The 17,293-nt window shown below is 37.3% G+C and overlaps 1 protein-coding gene across 4 annotated transcripts in view; it reads right to left on the bottom strand.

The window, feature by feature from the left end:
- Positions 1-692: 692 nt before the first annotated feature.
- The window catches only part of OPA1 (OPA1 mitochondrial dynamin like GTPase), a 49,490-nt gene continuing 32,889 nt past the window's right edge, over positions 693-17,293 (bottom strand). For all 4 annotated transcript variants that reach the window (XM_063167002.1, XM_063167000.1, XM_063167003.1 and 1 more), the window contains 2 exons: positions 3,141-3,218; positions 693-2,613 (listed from right to left, as the gene is read on the bottom strand). In XM_063167002.1, the coding sequence (XP_063023072.1) occupies positions 3,154-3,218 (65 nt within the window). In that variant the 3' untranslated portion in view covers positions 693-2,613; positions 3,141-3,153. The remainder of the gene's footprint in view (positions 2,614-3,140; positions 3,219-17,293) is intronic.

A 17,293-nucleotide genomic window follows, 5' to 3' on the forward strand; every position in this document is an offset into this window, starting at 1 on the left:
TTAGGATGAGGTTACTAGTAACCACTGAGGAGTAATTTCTGACATTTGAAAAGACATTATTTGTATCATTTTTACAAAAAAGTGTCATAATACCTCTTGGCCATTTGTATTTAAACCTTGACTTGTAAATGGTTCATTTTATAAAGACCAGAAATAACTTAGCATATCTACATGATAGTAATGAACATGCTTTGGAAATGAAATATCCATTTACGGAACATCAGCAATATTAACATTCGATGATTCTCCTCCCTAAACTCAAAAAGATACAGAAATTTCAGATTAGACATTGCTCCTTACAATGAATTGCTGTCTCCAGAACCTGAAGGCAGCCTATGAAATACAGAAAAATATTGTGAACTTGTGCAAACCAGTTTGGAATAACATACTTTCCAGTACCACATGAATTTTAGGCAGTTCAAATAATTGTGTTTTCTGCCTCAATACTGTTGTAATATTCACCAAATTCTTCTTATGCTGGTTGATATAAGATCTTTGTCTAAATGTATTACATAAATGGTACATTAATTTATATAGCAAAGATAACAGTAGGTACAGTCACCACTGACCTGGTGCTGATCCAGCTCTTCTCAATCAGACAATTGGATATCATTAACATATACTGGTATCATTAATGTACACTTGTTCACAACTTAACCAACGAGAAAAAGAAAGTCAAAGTGACTTCTCAGTTAGGTGCAATAACACCGTGTTCAAACCTCACATTTTATTATTCCTTCAGTTACATTTTTATTCAATAAATACCTAGTTTCCATGGAATACATCATGCTAAGTCTTAGATGAGCAGCACAGAGAAGTTGGAACTAAACCCATAGGAACATCACACTAAAAGAAATGAGCATTGGGCCACTGGATGCGATATTTTGCAACATTTACATTACACAGAAGTTTCAAACAGTGATCTCTAGGTAAATGCAAAAGTTTTTGTTTGTTTCTTTGTTTGGTTTTTTTTTTTTTACAAAGTACAGACTTCTTTCACTTGCTATACACAAAGGTGTCTGCCTTCAAAGTTGGGCAAACTCACGTTTCTGAAGTTATCTTCAGAGGATGGTCATGACAAAAGCCATTTTTTCATTTTTCAGTTCTTAAACACTCATTTTCAGGAATTAATTTTGAACAGAAAATCTCCAAACATTCAGTTAGATCATCCTGAAATATTTAAACTTTCAACATAATTTTAAGCTCTATGTTAGCTTTTTGTCCACATGGCTGAGTATTTTATGTCCAAACATTTGGGGAACATCTTTCCAAACTTTGTATTGTTTCCTCTTAGAGCAAACCAAAAGGTATCTGTTGGAAAACATTCAGATTCCTCTCTTTTCATTTCTACATATCAAAATCAACTGTCTTTTCAAAAGGGAAAATAAATCCAGGTCAGTTTTTCAATGTACATAATCAGATAACTGCAACACAAACTGTTTCAGGCCAAACACCTTCTTCCACACAAGTATTCAGAAGTGTATCCAGATCATTTGTGGCAAAGTGTGGGCAAAGAAATGTGGTGGTGATTAACCACCAGGCACCTATGACAGAGAGCTTATATCACGCTTAAATCTGTCTGAAGTAACATTTCTATGGCAAAACAGAAAGGCAATTTTCAGTACCTTACTAATTTTACTGAGTGATAGACACCACGTGGTTGTGGAAGGACCTTGTGCATGACATTCTTATAGAAGTGATTTTGGTCTTACAGTAGCTATTAGTAAAAATTAATTAGTTAATTTTTTTCTTTTTTTAAGGAGAAGTTGGAATTGTACATTCTTTTTACATTTCATACCTATTCCATCAGGTTACTCTGCACCTATGGTGAAGGGAGGAGTTAACAAGGAAATCTGAGTCTGTGCAATCCCAGTAATGAAATGTAATCGGCTGACATTCAAAAGTAACAACATATATCAGGAAAGAACAGGTAAAAGGACCAGCTGCTGACATTATTTCCTGAGCCTAAACCTTTTAAGGTGTCATTGAATAGCAGTCTGTGCTTTCAGGTGAAAGAACTACAAGAATTGTTTGGCTGACATCTCTAAATAGTTTAGGAGTTTAACAAAATCCACCACTTCCTCTCAGGATGTCAATACAATGCTTTTAAATCTGTACCACAGTGATCAGCAAATGCTTCAACACAGAGCATAACAGATACAAATGGCATTACTTATAAGGGCATTTTAATGTACATACAAATACTAAAATGTTATGTCAAACTCTCAGCATCATCTGCAGGCAAGAAAATGACAACAGATAAAATCATTTTATGAATCTGATCCAGCTCTACCATACAAGACACATACTAAAAATAACAAGCTTTTTTCCACTTTCAGGAAAAAAAAAATTCTTAAATGTACAACTTCAGCAAGCTCCCAAGCTATCTCATTAATACACAAATCAGATTCTTCTGTGCATGTAGCTTCAAAAATTAAACGAGCAGGTGGATTTTAACTGAACTTCTCAAGCCCATGAGACATTATTTTCTTTCTCCTTCAGCATTTCAGGATGCTCCCCAAAAGATAGGAAAGAGAATGGGACACAAAAGCCATTTCAATTCAGTCTTTGTGCACGGTATCCTGGAGAAGGTTGCATTCTTGTGTAAAGTTGCTGTTGAAACAGAATGACAATTATTTTAAAATATGTACAAATGTATGACAGCACTTGAGCTTATGGATTTGAGAATTAATAGAAATGAGATTTGGAAACTACTTGTATGCAAATATTTTTGCTAATGATATACAGTGTCTTTAAGAAAAACAAAAGAACAAAAATGCTTCTATAGAAAAGTGTTCCACTAATGTTGATTCCACCTAGTTATGGAATAAAATTCTCGTAATACAAATAAAAATATTGAACTGAGAGCAATCAAATAGCCTACAATGATTCACAATACTTAAATAACTGGTCAGTAATTGTATTTTTACGAAGTTTCATATCTGCTTGTAGTGCAAAAACAGCAAGCATCATTCTGCAGATTACAAGCAAGAAGCAGCAGCAGCAGCCAGAGAATGGAATAAAACAAATAGGAATTTTCACAAAGTCTGTATGAAAACATGCATTCAAATGAGATGGATAATTTTATATAGAGCAATGAGATAACTGTAGCAATCTCTTTATGATCAAAACATGATTACCTGCTTGAACAATCTACTTTTCTTGATGGAGGGCTTCTATGAAGGCTTCAAGCTTCTCCTGGATTTCCCGAACTTTTTCTGGTGGAAATAAAAGATCCCTGTTCAAATACCTATTACTATTAAGTGCCTGAGGACAGGCACCAAATGAAAAGAAAACCCACACAAAATCCATTAACAAAAACATGCAAACACAAACAAAAATTAATGCTGTCATCGATATTACCCTAAGCATTTTGTTTCTCAGTTACAGAGGTACATTTTTGTGCATCAGAAAAAAGGAAACCCTGTCCTGTTCTAAGAACTCCTACAGATATATTTTAAGATTATCCTGCTAATTTAATAATTCAAAAATTTCCTGAAGGAATCCAATACTAGAAATGTATTTCAAAAACCTGAAATTTCCCTCAGATCATGCACAGCAGAACTACTGTACACTTGTTACACACAGGGAGCTCTTTGGTTTTAAATAATGCCCACTAGCCCTTTCTTCTTTAACTAAATGTCCTCATTCTCCACAACAAGTGTAACAAACACCACTAATCATTCCACATAAATTTGAAAGCTCATGCCCTTTCACCCAAGAGAATTTCAGGGATCCACATGTCAGTATTCAGGACACCTCCTCCAAAGGGCACGCACAATATTAATGTTTAAAACTTGCATTTTATTTTCTTGCATTTCAGTAGTAACCAGATGGATGTGGGCAGAATCTCATTTTATACAAAAACTAAATCTAGGAGTTTACTTCCCTAACAAAACAAGATTTGACCACAACTACAAATAGTTACTAGGAATGAAAAGGCAAATAGATTGCAAAAAATCCAAGGGTTTAGGCATTTTTCCACTCTTTTCTCAATTCCATACAACATTTGTCATCATATAACCTATTTGATTTATTAAATTGCTTATGAAGCAAGATTTAGAACACAGCTGGAATCCAAACCCTGTGAGATTTCCTGATTCTATCTCACCACATCCTCATTTGAAGCTCCTTCTGTGTGTGATTATAGGCATGAAAAACACACACTTCAGAAATATGAAGGAATGGGGGGAGAGCAATAGGACAGACAAAAATAAGTTAGATGAGCATAAACACAGACAAATATTTTTTCCAAGCTAAAAATACTATTGGATTAAAGCCATATGTTCCCTTGTCTGATATACAGGGTTTGAGCTTTTTTGAAAAAACTTTTATTTTTTCTCCTCTTTATCAATACCATATGTTATCAACTTTGCTGAGCTGAAGTAACAGCAAAACAAAACTAAAAATAAACCAATCAGCTTTAAATGGGATATGTAAGCAAAAGTAGAAAAAATGACTTCTAAAGAGAACACTAATGTAGATATGGGAACTGAAAGTTTGATCTAACAAGATGACAACCCCACAAACAAACATAAAATCCATTTGAGAGTAAGAGTAATAATAACAACAACTCAACAAATCCCTACAGTCCTGTTCTAAGAGAAGTGGAGAATTTTAGTGAGCATTTGAAATAAAGTATGGAAAATAGCCTGCATGAGTATGAAGAGACCTCAAGCTTCTCTCTTTATCTTGCAGCTCTGAGGTGATGAAGGGTAAGCCTCTGACACTTTCAACACTTCAGCATGCCCTCCCCACTGGGGCTTATCTACAAACACAAGTACAGTGAAGCTGAATCACACTCAAGTCCTACAGAAAACACCAAAGCAGCTTATTGAATTTCAGCTGATTTTTTTTCTCTTAAGGTACTTTGATATTAAATGAAGATTACAGTCAGTGTGAGGGCAAAAGCTCTACCTTGGCAATTAAGAAACAGTAGTAGCTGACTTTTACCAGGTTAAAAAAAATTAATTCTGATTCAGTTCAGCAGAACCTTTGAAAGCCATCAATGAAAAACAAAAGGTAGTCCCATGATCACTTACTGAGCACATTCAAAGTGTTTTCACTACTATCTTTTTAAATGGAAAAAAAAAATGCATTGCATGCCAGTATATAAATATCTAGTGTATAGAAAATATTATTTCTATGGCATTAATTCAGGCAATTTCATTAATTAACTTAATTAGCTCAGCTTCCAATACTGTTGCTCTATGAATGTCCACAAAATCAGCCTTTCTAATAACATTTTACTATTTTGGACAGAAATAACTTATTTTTTGCCCACACTATGCTGCATGTGCTTTGACCAACCTGGAAGGTGCCCCTGACCATGGCAGGGAAGTTGGAACGAGATGATCTTTACTGTCCCTTCCAACCCCAAATACTCTATAATGATTCTGGGTTTACCAATTATTAATCTTGGACCCTGCTCTCCAAAATGAACAGCAGCTGCCTGTAATAACTGGGAATGAGATCTCACAACTCAGGAGACCTCTTTATGTTGTACTTTCAGTGGTTTTCTGTGGCATCTTTTTTTCCTAATTGCAACATGTTTTCCCAAGTGTGTTCTTTGTATTGATCAAGCCATTAGACCCAGTGAAAGCAGGCAGATTTAGCAGTATTAAATGCAAGTATTTTCCTTTCTCAACCTCTTGCTAATGAAATATTCCAGCTCTGAAAATTAATAGCATCAGCAAAACCCTGTAATTATTATTTCACCCTTAAAAAAAGTTTTGTGCCAACAAATCTATTCTAATTTTCTGATTAAGGCATATTAAAATAACAAAATAGCAAATATGTATTCCACCAGAATATACTGAATCAGCTGTGTTTGCTCAGAGAACATGTATACTAAAATTGACTGCACTTTATTAATTTTTACACTGGGACTGAATTGAAATGATTACTTAACTGTAGTAATTATGAGGTCTTGAGGTAATTTAATACTTTGAAATAATATGCTGGCTATTCTTAAAAAAGAACAGTTACAATGAGTGCCAAATAGCTGCAATTATTCATGCCATGCCCTGTATTTTTAGCCATGGTAAAGCCTTTTGCAGCAGCGGATCCCAGGCAACCTGTAACACACTTCTGCAAGTCCATTCTGTAGCTCACAGAAGCAGTCTGCTGGACTGGTTCACTTTTGAAATAGGCTGAGGGCAGAGTAATGCATTTACACAACACTCAATAAATAATAAATATAAATGCTTGGATAGAATTCTGATAGAGGAGTGCAAGTGCAGGCCCTGCAGTTGTGGGTAACTGTCCACAGTTTCATCAGCACCTTGTGACTTTGTATGTGGAACAACCATTCATTCCCACAATTCAAGAATCAGATGTTATCCAGCTTCAGGGAAAGTGAAATGCACAAGCTCTGCACCCACACTTGCCGGGTTTTGACTGACACTTAGATCAAGCTATTTATCATTTATACTTGTAAATTACAGTACATTCTGTTTTGAGGGAAGTTTATCAGCATGCCAAACACAGAAAAGCATCTGGGTTTCAGGTAAGAATACTCACTGCAGAATAGGGGTAGATTTAGAGACCTGTTGCTCTATGTCTTGTGATACTGTGTTTTTCCAAGGATAAGTAAACCACAGATTAAAAGCATTTAGCTTGCTAGCAAATTACTTCTGTAACTGGTTGAACTACCCAAGCTCTTTTATACAATGCTCCCATGTCACAAAGGGGACTTTAGCAAAAGTGCTACACTTATTACAAGGTACTATGTAAGTTTTAATACACATATTGCTTACAGTGGATTCTAGAAAGATGATGTGCTCTTTGCTAGCTCTAATGCAGACCTAAAGTTACAAATAAGCAATTCTTCCAGCACCTGTTAAACACTGATCAAAAATCAAAATTAAATCAATGAAGAATAACTGTAACTAAACCCTTGTTTCCATCTTAGAACAGTAAAATCCAGAGGCCTAGGGGCCATGAATGGTTATTCTATTTCCCATTTACCCCATGTTTACCTAAAAGATAAGCTGGTTCATACATCAACTCATTATGCCTCTTGATCTGATCATGAATATTCCCATAATCCTCCCCCCATATCCCATAAAACTTCACTGACAGAATGAGGAAATTCTTTATTCAGATGTCTCGAGATCCTCATTCATGCTCAGTCCCTCCTTATCTCCATATGAAATGATATTACTACCCGCTCATTTTCTTTTCATTAATCCTGTGATCCCAAATCTAAAAGGCTCAAAACCAGACTAATTGAACTGTAATGAGGATTTGGAATACACTGTGAATGCAGAAAGACACAGGCACAGATAGAGTTTGCTTTTCCTGCTATCACAGCCTGGCCAGAAGGGAACCCCCCTGAAATATTCAGTCTTACAAGGAAGGTTTGCTTTCTGATTGCTGCCTGAGATACCAAGCTTAGCTAGCAATAAAGAGTGCTAAAATGAAAGAGCTGAAGCAACTTATCAAGCAAATCTCCTGATGTAAGGCCAAATAATCCCAAATAAGAAACACAAATTACAAAAGGAAAGTATATTACTGATTTATTTCAAACACACTCCGACAGGCAAGAAAAGGTTTTCTTGTATTTTCCAGCTGTGTTAATTGGTTTACTAAGAGACGTGGCCTCTGTCCACAAAACCTGTCTTGCTTATGGTTTTGAAGATAAATTTATTTTGAGACATTCAAATACATATTCACCTGTAAAGAACCAATAATTTTAGCACAGAATTTTAAAAATGTTCACGTCTGTCTGTGCCAGAGTACATGAGTACTTTGGGCAAATCAAAAAGCTTTCCCTTCCCAATTACAAATGTGCACATATGATATAAAATTTCAACTGCAGCAACAAAAAAAATTCTAAAATCTTTCTGGACCAAAATTCATTTTTATTTTGTACTTTGATGAAACCTACAGTATGAAATGACCACAAAAATGTGTTAATATCTTATAATAAATCCTCCTGTTCTACATTAAAGTGACTTCTGTCTCCAACTCATGTTTACATGGCTTTGATATTTGAAAGCTCATGGTTGTTGTTCCTTTTGCTCTGGATTGTGTTTAGACTTGAGTTCTCCCTTCACTTTTTTTTTTTCCCCCCCATCTTCCTTCCTTTCTTAATCCCCTCCTTGCCTATAAACATTCTCACTGCTTGCTGTGCTACTTCTATGTTATGGTTAGTTAACCACAGAGGCAGAAATTCGGAATTTACTGCTGTGAATGCATCATCTTTCCTCTAGTAAAAAGGAAAGCCCTGTCAGTCAGAATTCATCACAATGCCCAGAAATACACCATTAAAACTAGAGATGTCAATCCAAAGTTTTCTATTGAAAGCTGATTTTTACCTTAGGGCTATCTAAAACACAAACTCCATAGTTGTACAAACCCCTATGAACAGTCAGGTGGAGAAGGGGGGAGGGAGGAATCATCTCTTTGGAGTTCAGCCTTTTGTGCCACATTCCTTGATTTTCTAAGGGCCATGTGCAAGCTTTAGTTCTTGTTAAAATGGTATGAGATAGCACACTCCCAGGCACTCCAAATAATGCCTCAGAAAGCAGATTTCCCAGCCACAGTTACCTGCAGCAACACGCTTACTCCTGCTTTGTGCAAACACTGCCATAATGCCCTGATCACTGCAAGGTCATGTCCCGCTGAATTTTAGAAAATCCTTTGAAACTACCTATATTTTGCCAGTTTCCTCTTGTTCACATACCATATTTTCCTCTGGATAAGACTGAGAGGAAAGCTAAAGTTTTAAGGGGGAAGAAGGAAAAAAAAAGGCAAAACCACCCAGGCTGCCATTAAAGAGACAGAACATAATTTGTCAGCTGCAAAGACAGATTTATAAGTAGAGGGCCCCCTCTGTTCCTTTAAGGCTGCAAAACAGATGGGAAGTGAATGGACAGTCAAAGGGTCAAGAAAACACATGGGAGGTGCTGCTTGTATGCTGTATGTATGTTCCCAGCAAAAGAAAGAGGTCAAGATTGTAACTGCATGGCTGGGTGCTGGAAAGGTCTTTTCTTTAAGCTGTTACAAAGACAAACGCTGTTCTTCATCCTGCTGTCAAACTGCTATAAATATTGTTTGTCAAGAGAGTTTCAGCAGCTAAAAGTTTTTTTTAAAAAAGGCTGAGTAGGAGGATGAATCATGTGAATGATTCTTAAACAATTAGCTCATTAGTGTAATAAAAGCACTGCAAAATCCTGAAAAGTTTAAATGGAATTTATAGTAGTTCATATAGTAAATCCATGAATCATGAAGAATATACAGCCTTTAAAATGCAAGCTTGCAGAATGTAGCTGGCATGGTCATTAGTTACCAGTAGTTAGACTGAATGAAGATGCCAACTGATGCTACATGGTAGTACCTGTCCTTGAATGTTCTGTTTTTTATATGTGTTGCTATCTATCAGAACATTTGAATTTGCATCCAGTTTGATCTCCTTTTGCATGGCCATAACAGGAGAAAACGTCAAGGACCCTGTTTCCTACAAAGATACAGTTTTGTTTTCCCTGTTGTAGGCAAATCCACCTATTAAATAGGAACAGATCACCTTCAAGTTGTATATTAAGCCTGATGTAGAAATATAATAAAATCAAGACAAAAACCCCAAGTCACAGCTGCCATCACTAAAGTTACTTTGTTACAGGTATTACTATCATATGAATTATTAATCCCTTCATAGCACACCTGAACAAAGCTGTCAGCAGATGTAAGAAACAGTATTACCTTTATTTCACACTAAAGATAACCAGGCAGCAGCAGCAGCTTGTCTGAAAACATTTCAGCTATTTTTGCAAGCTACGGAGCACTGCAACAATATTTTAGTATTACTAACAAGATCTTTAGCCCCAGAAATGAGAACTATGTATTGTGCTGTTGAAATAGTAGATTAATAATCAATGTCTTGATCTATAGCTGCTCCAGATTCACTGGCCAGAGCTCTCAGTTTAACAAAACAGTTTTGGCCACACGTTTTCCCTCCTTGGTGGAACAGAACAGAAGCTGGCTGAGCTTCTTGGAGCAATCCCTGGGGCTCCTCAGGCTGGTAAGCATGAAATCCTGTCTCTGACAGAGCATTTGAGAACTGAGCTATGGGGCTAAAGCAAAACTGACAATTATGGACACTACTGACTTTATACAACAGACATTTCCATGAGCTATTCATGCTCATGGAAATCCTGCTCATCTACAGAAGGAAACAAAATATTACCAGTGATGTGAGGTCACAAACTATTTCTACACTGTCATTGAGGTTAGCCTAATGGACCAGTGATGATTATCCTGTATAAAGTTGCAAGTTTATGAGAGTCACAGGGTCTGCAATATTAAGGTAGGACTTGGGCATCTTTCAGTCCTCTGTCTCCATCTCAGATGTTTTAATTAAAACTGCTCTAACAACTCAGTCTTTCAACAGAACTTAGCTGTGTTGCTTACGGGACAGCTGGAAAGAGCACAGTAGCAGAATGACAAGGCAACCTTATAAAACAATCTCATATTTTGAATCAGACTTACAGATACAAGAAGACTGGACTTCCAAATCTAAACTGTTCAACTAGAATGAATCAGAACATGGTGATGCTCATTTTTCAGTGTGCAAATAGTGAAAAGCATAGAGGCAAATCAGAAATACTACCTCACATATCCAGTGATGTAACAAAAGAGAAACTTTTCCTTATGCAGAAAGGATATACACAGTGATGAAGATAAACTACTTATGTAAAGGCTACTGTAACCTTAAGGCTATAAAACTGTGAAGACTTTAACATAGAAAATAACGGATATATTTTTGGGTCTTTCTCCACCCAAAAGAAAGCATACTCAGTAATTAGTTAATGAAGTAACATGCCATCAGGATTATTTAAGTTAAAATGTCTCTAGAATATGGCAGAAAATGAAAAGGCGATTAGATGAATTTTTAGATCATAACAATGTTTAATAGTCAGGAATTTGAGTTGCCTTATCCAAATATTTCTATTATTTTTTTCTTTGCTATCATTCCTATGGGCAAAGTGGAGTCTACTACAATTGACAATGTGCAACATACATGACACTGACCTCTCCAGCTTTTGGAAATGGGAATGTTACATTCCACAGCTCCATACTGCTTTAGAACAAAAACATATACTGGTCCATTTACAAGCCTGTAATTTATACCAATAGTAAATCTCCCATGATAAGTAAATCTCTCCATGATAAGTACTTAAATTTTGATTAATAAGTACCCTCACAAGGAACCAGTACTAAAGAGAAAATAGCATCCAATTAGATGTTTTGATCATTGCATCATTCAGAAAATTTTAGGAAAAAAATAAATTCAGCAGACAACACCACAATGACCCTGAAGTACAAGAGACATGGGTCTAGAGAAAGATTAATAGGCATTAAACATGTCATTATTCATGTAGCAGTTTATCACTATTTTTCAATGTCAACTTTAAGTGATAGGCTTCTTTTAGTCAGTGACAAATGTGGTGAACTTTGTAAGGATCCATTTTAGGACCTGGACATCAGTGCCTAACTCTTCATCAATAACTAAGAAATCACAGCAGACAGGCTTTGGTCATCTGGGATTCTTAAGTTAAGTAAACCATCACTCCATCACAGGATGTCTGCAAGTGATGTATGCTCTCCCTTGAGGATTACTTCCCTCTGTGAGAAGATGCAGCCTTCTAAAGCACTTTCTGCCATGACACAAAGCAGGAACTACCTTATCTGCACTTTGACACACATACCATCCTACACATTCTTCTGGTTTTAATTCATTAGTTCCGTGCTGCTGCCTCAAAACTCAAGAGAAAAAAAAAAAAAAAAAGAACATTTAACCAGTGTCTTTCACATCAAAGTACACTTGCTTGGGTCGATTTCTTAAATTATCTACAGGGAGTTAAAAACATGATAGTCATACAAAAATAATTAATTTGCATTCTAACAGGAAGTTTGCAAGGCTACTGTGAGATATTGCTTGGGTTCAAACTTAGGGGAAATCAAAGACACAACCATACAGACTGATTCCAAGCACACTGTCCCCCAAGTTCCTGTGTCATGGAGCACCAGGACCTCTACAGAGCTCCAAGGGAGCACAGGAATCATGCTGCCACAGCACACTGGGGACACCAGCACAAGCCTGAACTCATTAAGAAACACAGCCCACACTTTGTGACTGATTGAGATTTGGGCAGAAACCAGAGTGCTCTAAATGACAAGCAGCCCCTGATAAGACACAGGCCATGCCAACATCCTCAGGGAAGCTGCCGGCAGGGGGCTGTGAAGACAGCAGCTCCCTGCACATGCTTAACAGAAGCTGGAGATTTGTTGGGGATTCCCAGAGAGAAATGGCTGCTGTGCATCTCCCTGGGTAGAAGGCCACGCCATCTTCCTGGTGTAATGTTCTGTCAGCCCAGGATGAGATGAGTGAGTGCTCCTCACTGCTATGACCAGGGGAAAGGAGAATGAGACTAAAGCAAGACTGCTGACACCTCTGGAATTGTCTAACAACTATGAAGTAACCATATTTTTACTTAAGTAGCTTCTAAAACTCCAATATTTAGGCACTGTGGAAGAAATAAGAGCACAAAATAACCGTAATTAATCAGATTCTAATAAAATTACTCCTCCATTTGCACTTCCCAAGATGCTTTCCTCTTTCCTATATCTATCTTTGGGCAGCAAGGGTAACATTTGGGTGACTATCTTCAAATATCTTGAAAATTATACCTTTTCTCTGTATCTTGTGAACACTGAAAACCATACTGCTTCTGATCTAAGATCTACTAACCACTGCCTTTTGAGCTGTTTTGTCTAGTTTCTACAGGAAAATTACCTATGATCTGCTTATTTGAGAGATCTTTCCCCCTACAGCTGAGCTTTGCCCCTATGAAACACTATGACCTTTTAAAAAAAGAGTTAAAGCTCATAATAGAAGAGCAAATGGAAGCAAAGGCTTTAGAAAGTCAAGTCAAAGCCTGATTTTAAGGAGCACATGTAATCAACAATGTCATGAAGGATGGAGGTCAAATCAAAACACGATTGGCAGTCATCTGAAGGAAATGAAATTTAATTAGGCTACAGTAATGACCACAGTATAGAACTACTTTCACACAACATTTGTGTTCTACAGCTAACAGCAATGAAAGAAAAAATGTAACCATGGAGCAAATAATTATATGCAAAGTACTCTTCACAGACTTTATCCCCAACTTTGAATAAATGCATAACAAAAAAGGGGACTCACTTGGATGAAAACCAGTTTGTTACACAGAACAGACACAACAGAACCCACTCAGCATAGCCAAATCACAGGAACTTCAGGTCCTGAGTCAGCAACTTGCATATGGAAGTGCCAACCTTAGTTTTCTAACTCCATTAAAATGGCAAGTTTATTATATGACTATATGATATTAAATCATTCATGCTCCAAGTTGGCAAATGGCTTACATTCAACAAGAGAAAAAGTAAATAAAAAATTTAATGCTGTGACAGCAAAGCAATGACTTTAGATATAAAACTTGAAAGTATTTCACTGTAACTCTGGTTTGCTTAGTTTTTATATGTTTTAGTCTTTACAAGAAAATAATTAAGTTCTGCAAACTATTACATTTCATAGCTTACAAACGTATGACAGAATTGCAACAAATGGCCCTAAGCTGTATTTTCTTCATGTGAGGGCTTACTCCTCAAATGTTTCAAAAAGCTTTTGTGCAGAACAAAGTCTCAGCTAGCCCATGACACCTGTACAGGTGTCAACATTACTGACAAATGAACTTGGAGGCTGATCCATTCACATTCATTCCTAGCAATTTCAGAATCAAGTTTCCACAGGCATTCCCACCTCCTGCCAATGACTCTCCCATGCACATGGTTTTACTTATAATTTGGTGAAGAACTGGGTTTTCTTTTCCAACTTGTGAGGACACAGGATATTGGATGAATAGTGTGCTGACCTAGGAAAGATGCTTTGCATGTACTATGTTTTGTTTATCCTGTGGCTTTGTAACATTCATAGTTTTGCTGTCCAAAAGGACTAAAAGCAGAGGAAATAAATTAAGATAGGACATATGTATTTCGTTTGGGTCTGTGAGATTTCAAGTCTAGTGAAGTGAATGGCAAAGCTGCTGCTGCCTGCCTGAAGCTTGGATTCACCTGAAGCATTCAACATCGATGTGCACCACCTAGCAAGCTTTAGGTGCTACTGCAATAGGCAGAGATGGCACTTCGCTTTAGGATAAGACACTGGAAGATCCACTTCCTTTCTGAAAAAATTAAAGGATTCAATTCCTAACAGTCTTTTCTTAATAAAGCTTTCTAAACTAGCACTTTCCACGCAGTTGCTAAGCAGAAATGTTCAGCTCAGAAAAAAAATGACCGTCCTTTACAATCTTAATAAACTGTATGTCGTACAAACAAACCAGAAAACCCCGAGGGGGAGTGAAGAACAAGGGGGACCAGGGACAGGCAAGCGCATCTTCCTGCCGGCGGCGGGAGCGGAGAGTCGGGAGGGAGCCCCGGGAAGGGAGCCCCGGGAAGGGAGCCCCGGGAAGGGAGCCCCGGGAAGGGAGCCCCGTCAGGGAGCTCCGCGCTCCCTCCGCGGCCGCTCAGCGCCACCCCGCGCTCGGCACCGGCACCGCCTGAGCCCGGCCCGGCTGCTCCGGCCCGCGGGGAAACGGCACGGGCGGCACAGAGACATCTGCAATCTGGGAGCTGCTCCTGCCAAGTGTGTCACTGGGAACTCAACATTTTCAACAATTCCCATGTTATAAATAGTCTACAAAAAGGTATGATTTATCCACGTGCTATCAGGCATTTCTGCTGAAATTACTAGTCTGTCATTTGTGTTAAAAATAAACCAGCAGAAAACACATTATTTGTGTTAAAGCCTTTCACCTAGGTATTATCTTCCTATTGCCCAATACTGAAGAACATAATTAATACAGTTCTAGGGAAGGTGTGACTTCAAATTATTGTCTTTTATAAGTAACCAACCAAGTGCCATTTTAAAATACACAGAATATTTAAAACCTTCAGTAACTTCAGAGGCAGCCTGCAGAAATATTCAATATCATTCACTTTGGAAAGTTAAACACAATTACAGGAGAAAACACAGGAATTTGAAAATACTGCAAATGTTCACTGATAAAATTGAAGGATATATATTGACTCATCAATTTTCAAAGGTACTGTAGAAATAAAAGGTAATTAATATCCAAAACAAAGAGCAAGTGGAAAAGATTTGTGTAGAGGTGCACACGCTTGTGTGTAACAGCTGCAGGAATTTGAAGGGACTGACTTGCCACCATTAGATTTTCCCTCCAGCCCAAAGCAGTGCCTTAAAGCCTGCAATACAAACAGGGCAGTCTTGCCAAGAGGCTTTTCTGTGAAATTCTTCTTTTAAAATACTAATTTTTTACCATTGTACTTTCAGCTCTCCTTCTATCCCATTTTACTTCTTACGGAACAGAACATATTTAAGATACTGATATAGCTAAGCAAATACTTAGTTGTGTGAAATATAAATTTCAAATCAAAGTATTCTGTCCATCAGCAATGAGCACAATCAAGATGCAGGTGCCAATCAGAAAGTAAATGTAATTCCTCCTATTTCTGGTGAAGCTATCCAAGTCAGGGCTATGTTTCCCAAATGACAGATAACTTTGGTGAAGAACTTCAATAAAAATAATGCCCCAGAGTTGTGAAGGAAGTTGTGAACAACTGCATTAAACAGGTTCCTATCAACTGCTGAATAAGCCTACAGTACCCAGTCAGACATGTAAGAGACAGATAGCAAATTACTCTTGTTTCTGAATCCTCATAATAAAAAAATAAATATATCTCAACTGTACCTACAGTTTTAAAACATGACAAGAAAAGGAAAACATCACGGCCGTTACTTTTCACACAAGAACTTGGGAGTTGTAGCAGATAGATCACTGCAACATCATCTCACTGTTCAGCAACTTGCAAAAGAGGAAAGAGACTACAAGGAATTACTGTAAAAAGACCAGAATAAAACCCAGAAAGCATCGTAACACAGGTGTATAAATCCATAATGTAGATACATTCCAAATATTTTGTGCAAGGTCTGCTCTTTCACCTCAAAAAGGGTTTAGTGCAACTAAGAAAGAGGAGAAGAGTGGCAAGGCTGATTGAAACCAGGAAAAAATATCCATGCAAAGAGCAGCTACACCATGAGAACTTTTCAAGTCAGAGAAAAGAACATCAAGTGCAGGTAGCATACACGTCTGTGAAGTCATGAATGGCAAAAAAATGAAAAGAAAAAGATTACTGAATGTTTTTCACAGTGCAAGAATTAAGGAGAACCAAATGAAACTGGCAGGTGGCTCAGAAACAAACAAAAGGAAGTACTTTTTCTCACAATGTGTAGTTGAACCCTGGAACTAATTGCCACAGGATGTTGCAGATGCCAAAGTTTACATGAGTTCAAAAAGCAATTAGAGAAATTCACAGGAGGAAAAAAACCCCCTCCATGAATGCCTATTAATCACAAAGATATTACCTCAGGATTAGGAAATCTTGGAACCACAGACTGGGCTGCTGTGAGAGCACAACAGGCAAGAACTACTGTGTGCTTACGCTGTTCCCACGGCTGCTCACTGCCAGGGTCAGGACTCTGGACACATCAACCACAGGTGTATCTTTCAGTGCAAGCATTCTTATAGAGTGATTGCATTTTAGGACATTTTTGAATTCATTTTTCCCAATTCAGCTGTTCATACTTTCCTCTGCCCCTTTTTGCACCTCATGATCCTTTCTTCCCAAAGGATCCTAATTCTAGGGTTTCTTTATTTCCATAAACTCAGTAACCATTCACTGGTACAAGTATCATGATCATACTTATGTTAAGGAGTATATTTATGTTACATTTAAAGCATGTTTTTGAAGAAAAGCATCCTTCAGTATACTAAAAAAATCAATAATTTGTTCAAAGATCTGTTTACACTCTTTATAATACCTGGAATAAAACTTGAGATATTAACAGTGAGAAGCAGCAAGATTCGGGGCATAAATGTCATATAAGGAATATTCTTATATAGGACTAAAGTACCATTCAAGGTTGTAGAACACAGATAACAAAACCTGCTCAAGTAAGTTTTGAGTCCTATGTGAGCTCTCATCACGAGACTCGGTCACCCATGTGAGTAATAGCCATTAACCAGTATCCTGAATAAACAATAAAACACTTTCAGTGCTTCAGCACTAAAAGACTGATAAAACAGCAGTGAAACAGTGTTCCCATATAATCAGCATCAAGAGAAGCCATCCCAACCTCAGGTATATAAATAATTTACATTTGCAAGTA

The sequence above is a fragment of the Melospiza melodia genome, chromosome 12 (genome assembly GCF_035770615.1).
Source record: "Melospiza melodia melodia isolate bMelMel2 chromosome 12, bMelMel2.pri, whole genome shotgun sequence".
Lineage (NCBI taxonomy): Eukaryota > Metazoa > Chordata > Aves > Passeriformes > Passerellidae > Melospiza > Melospiza melodia.